Source organism: Macaca nemestrina, chromosome 13 (assembly GCF_043159975.1).
Source record: "Macaca nemestrina isolate mMacNem1 chromosome 13, mMacNem.hap1, whole genome shotgun sequence".
Classification (NCBI taxonomy): domain Eukaryota; kingdom Metazoa; phylum Chordata; class Mammalia; order Primates; family Cercopithecidae; genus Macaca; species Macaca nemestrina.
This window is the reverse complement of record NC_092137.1, coordinates 103901545-103906796: the sequence shown is the minus strand read 5'-3', so window position 1 is coordinate 103906796 and position 5252 is coordinate 103901545. Positions and strand designations below refer to the sequence as shown.

General features: G+C 41.1%; 1 gene segment (V, D, J or C); it reads left to right on the top strand.

Moving 5' to 3' along the window:
- The first annotated feature begins 208 nt into the window (after positions 1–208).
- LOC112424262 (immunoglobulin kappa variable 1-12-like) lies at positions 209–733 on the top strand. The segment is given in 2 exon segments: positions 209–285; positions 411–733. Coding segments are annotated over 2 exon segments (378 nt in total).
- The last annotated feature ends 4519 nt before the right edge of the window (positions 734–5252 follow it).

Sequence of the window (5252 nt, the reverse complement as noted above, 5' to 3'; positions counted from 1 at the left end):
GTAGAAACACATTCTCTGCAGACAAATTTGTGCTACCCTGGTCTTACCTGGAACACCTGGGGACACTGAGATGGTACTGAGTTAATGACATGAGCCAGCCCTGCAGCTGTGCTCAGCCTGACCCTTCCCCAGCTCATTTGCATGTTCTCAGAATACAGCCTCCTCCCCTGAAGATTTATTAATAGGCTGGACACGCTTCATGCAGGAGTCAGACCCTGTCAGGACACAGCATGGACATGAGGGTCCCCACTCAGCTCCTGGGGCTCCTGCTGCTCTGGCTCCCAGGTAAGGAAGGAGAACACTAGCAGTTTCCTCAGCCCAGTGTGCTCAGTACTGCCTGGCTATTCAGGGAAGTCTTCCTATTATATGATTAATAGTATGAATATTTGTGTTTATATTTCCAATCTCAGGTGCCAGATGTGACATCCAGATGACCCAGTCTCCATCCTCCCTGTCTGCATCTGTAGGAGACAGAGTCACCATCACTTGCCAAGCCAGTCAGGGTATCAGCAGCTGGTTAGCCTGGTATCAGCAGAAACCAGGGAAAGCCCCTAAGCTCCTGCTCTATAAGGCACCCGGTTTGCAAAGTGGGGTCCCATCAATGTTCAGTGGCAGTGGATCTGGGACAGATTTCACTCTCACCATCAGCAGCCTGCAGCCTGAATATTTTGCAACTTATTACTGTCAACAGTTTAGCAGTGCCCTTCCCACAGTGTTACACACCCAAACATAAACCCCCAGGGAAGCAGATGTGTGAGGCTGGGCTGCTCCAGCTGCTCCTCCTGTTGCCTCCATTAGCTGGGATTGTTCCTCAGATGCAGCCACACTCTGATGGTGTTGGTAGAGGGGGATATGAAGTCACCTCTGCACCCTAATTATTTTCTCTTTCTCAACCCCACCTGCGCGGACATAGCGATGCTTCTCCTGATTTAATAAAGACAGATCATGACACCTGAGGAGTCTAGTTTATGGCTTCAGTTGGAATTCATATAGCACAGAAGAAGTGACTATAGATATTCTAAGCAGGAATTGTCTTAATACAGAGAAGTAGAGTAAACTACTGAAGTCTTAATGAAATGTAGAGATGAATCTCTAAATTTCATGTTTTATGTGCAAAGAAATATTTGCCAAATGGGGCATACAGGAAAATGTAGGGAGACCCCCTGAAACTATTGCTACTGAATAAAAGATGAAATGTTCCTGATTACTGTAAATACAAAATTGCACACAGGATTGTGTAAAGATAATGCCGGGCTGGACTGCCAGAATGAGCCAACAGAGCGTGATGTACTTCTCCCTGCAGAGAGCCTATGAATGGATGTGCAGTCAGGGAGGTTTCACATCACCAAGATTCCTATCCCAGAAAAGCAAATGTTCACAGCTCTGGGAATGGAATGCGACCCTCGTGGGGAGCGTATAAACGGATGCATGCGGGGCACCTGTCCATAAGATAGGGCTATAAACGCCCTCATCTTGCTGCGGCTCCTCTAGGCCTTTTTAGGGTTAAGGCATACTCCCTTCCGAGAATTTCTGCTCTAACCTGTTGTCTAACTTCACGTCCTGCTTCTATGAATTGTTTGTAATCAGCTTTTGCTGCAACTGTTACTGCTGATTAATATCTTGCTAATCATAGGTCATGGAAAGACTGTGTTTCTGTTTTAAGGCTCTGTTAGAAATTAAACTTCAAGTCCTGTTTCCATGAATTGTTTGTAACCAGCTTTTGCTGCAACTGTTACTGCTGTTCCTGTTTTAAGGCTCTGTTAGAAATTACTTATGCACACACTATATTGTCAATTCTTATCTCTGTATACTGTACTTCTGCATACAGATGTTACATTAAAGTAACATCTGTACTTTAATGTAGTACAGATTAAAGTACTACATTACTTTAATGTAGTAAAGTAATTTTCATCCCTATGTGACCATCTCACCTCATAATCAAATGACCCTAAATCCCTCACTAACCTACCGCCCCACCCTCACTAAACTTAATAATAAATGCTAGCATATCCAGTGCATTGTTGGAACCGTGGGACTAGAAGGCGGTGACCTCCCTGTACCCAGCTTTCACTATCTTGTGTGTGTCTATTATTTCTTGACCTACTGATCTGCCTGGGAATGAAGAGAAAGCCCCACTGCATTGCGGGCTGTTGGCCAGATCCTGCAGTAGCAAAACTCAATGGACTTCAATATGTTGTAAGAACAAAGAGCAGGATAGAGTTTTATGAAAAAGGGAAAATGTTAGCTATTGCTCTTTGAGAAAGTTCATTGGCACTAGTAAGGGTTGGGAGCTGGCAAGCTCAGACTGGTAAGCAATGCTGGACAAAGTGAATCCTAGAATTATATCAAGTTATCTCAGAAGTTGTGGGTAAATTTGGTTTCAGCTTACAATAAGCCAAAGCAATGAAGCTTGCAGATAACTTTGTTACTGAAATGCCAGGGATTCAGTGTAGATCCTGCAGCTCAGCACACAAAAAACCAGTCACTAAGACAACAAGTATTACCAAGGAACAGGCTTTAATCAGTTGCTGCAGCCAAGGAGATGGGACACCATTTACAAATATATCTCCCTGAACTACTAAAATTAGGGGTATATATAGCCAGGAAGAAATGTGGGAAAACAAGAATTAGCAAGGCATGAGGAAGATAATTTGGTCAACAGGAAGCAGGAGGTCAGTTAGGCAATCATAATGGTTGAAGGTTCTGATGTCTCACTGTCCTGATTTGGTGATATGTAAGTTTCAGCTCCTTGATAGTATCTGGGAGGACTGATGGTTGGTTTCCTGAGAAAAGATCTCAGATAAGACAATTATAACTTTCTTGAGTTTTAAGACAGGGGGAGTCAATTTCTATGTTTCTTCAAAAAACAGTAATCATTAGTTCCATGTGATAATAGGCCCTATTTCAATTGCATTCTAGAAACAATGTTTTGCACCCTGAGTGCCTTTCCCTCCTGGTTTCTTGGTTCCCTTGGGTATGACAAGAATAACCTAATTACTACAATTAACTTTCACACTACCACTTTTCAAAGCCAAGGATATAGTAGTGAGGAAAGTTGATATTAGAAGCAGGATTCTCTGGTGCTCCCTCAGAAAACAGAATGTATCTGCCCTTGAAGTATGGGCTATCTAACTATGTGGTCCTCAGTCCTCTCTGGAAGCTTAGGAGTAGGGATGCTGCTGCTCCCAACTTCCAACAGCATCTTTCCAGGTGTTTCTGCAGTCTTCATCTCTGTCCCTGTGTCTGTCTTAGGTACCAATGGAGAATATTGAGTCATCCTTTTCTGACTTCCAAATCTCATGGGAGGACCTCTTATCGGGCAACTCTATAGGACACAAGAGAGGCAAACAAGGATATTTACATAAGTTAAAATGATTTTTCCCCCAATGCGGCCATTTTGAAAGATTATATTTAAAGCCACATGTCGAAAACATATCCAGCTTTATTTTCTTATTAAAGCAAATTTACATTTGCAAATATTTTCAAGATTGTAAAGGATGAAAACATGATTATTTGTCCATGGAATGATTATAGCCTCTATAATTAAATGGATTACACATTTTCTTGAAAATTTGTACTCACTGAAAGAATATATTTTACATATCTGAAGCTATGTTAGAAATTATCAAACTTAACTTCAACTGTGAATTTGGTTTTGAATGTTGTTCACTCCTGTGACCTGTCTGACCTGTCACAAGAATCTTTTGTCATGTGTAGTCACTGCTGTTCAGTCTTGTCCTCAGACAATTGATATCTATAGGCTGAAGATGAGCTCGGTACCCTGCAGAGGAACCACTCAGCTGAGCCCTTCCTTGATCAGCCAGATGATTGTGAACATGAGCATCCATGAGCATGCTAACAAATGTTTACTGTTATCAACCACTGAGTTGTGTATTTAACCAGTTGCCAATCATTAATTCACAAAAGCTTACTGATACAGTATTTACACCTCTACCTATATGTACACACATGTATTTTTTCTTAAGCTGGTGGTATAAATGTGACTATTCAGTAATCAAATTTTGAAGTTATTAAGAGAAAATTAAAGACAAAATTAAAACTCATTAGTATTTCAGTAAAAAATTAAAATTTACCTTATTTATGGAAAAGCATGCATACATATATATGATACATAGATGTGAACATATTTTTTGATAAAATGTTGGCTACAAATATATATAGTATTCATGTTTAAGCACATTTATTCTATCATATATGTACTATAAACATATTTATAAAATTCTTCTCTAAATTAAATACATTTAAAATTTTTTATAACATTCCATAAAATAATGGTATTCTGGACCACATATAGTTCTTACTCTTGCTATAGAAAATTTCTTTGTAGCCTTTATTTTTAAAATTCTACCAAACGCTAGTCCCTACCTAAAATATTTTCCCAACACAGTGGAGCTCCAAGGGTATGACTAGAACAAATTTTGACTAATGTTGAATATCAACCATTGCATCCTATGAAAGCCTCCGTTATGTTCATGCCCAAGTGATGATATGCCAAATAGAGTTCTCACAGCAATGGATGCTGGATGGAGTCACATCAGTGCCATTGTCAAGGAAGCCCTAGAAATGTAAAAATGATAACAATGAGTAAACTGCAAGGTTACATCTGATGATCACATTGCAACGATAACAGTGTTGGGGTGATCAGACCCAGCACCAGGTCATGGGGGTGACAAAGTCTGGCAGAGTCAAAGGATTGAGGAAAGACAGTTTGAGAGAGAAAGGTGGGCACCAGGGGCCATCTCTAGTGTATGGAGGCTGCAAAGGCTGTGAGCTCTGGGAGCTCATGGTATTTACTGGTAATCCAACAAAGAAACAGGTGGTGAGAATGTGAAGGTCAAAAGGCCGCATGGTATTAAGCACATGATTTACAACTGTAACAGTTTAGCATTTGCTCGGCAACTTGAGATAATGGAGAGCAGGTTCTTTTAACTAAAGATACAATCCATCCTGGGAGAGCAAGTAGCAAGGAACCAGCAAGTGTAGACACATTCCAGAGCCATGAGCCCCAGATTCTGTCCAAGCCACAAGGGATTTTATGCCCTGGGCTTAGATTATGGTGCGTCAGGGTAGCCTTCCAACCTTTGGCACAGAGCTTGGTGTTCCAAAGGCCATGAGGGCTTTTAGACCCTGGATCCCAGACATGTTCCAAGACTCTTTTACATTATGTCAGACATGCAACCCCTGTCTCAGCTTCTCCCAACACTCAACTTTTCCCAACATGACAGCAATGC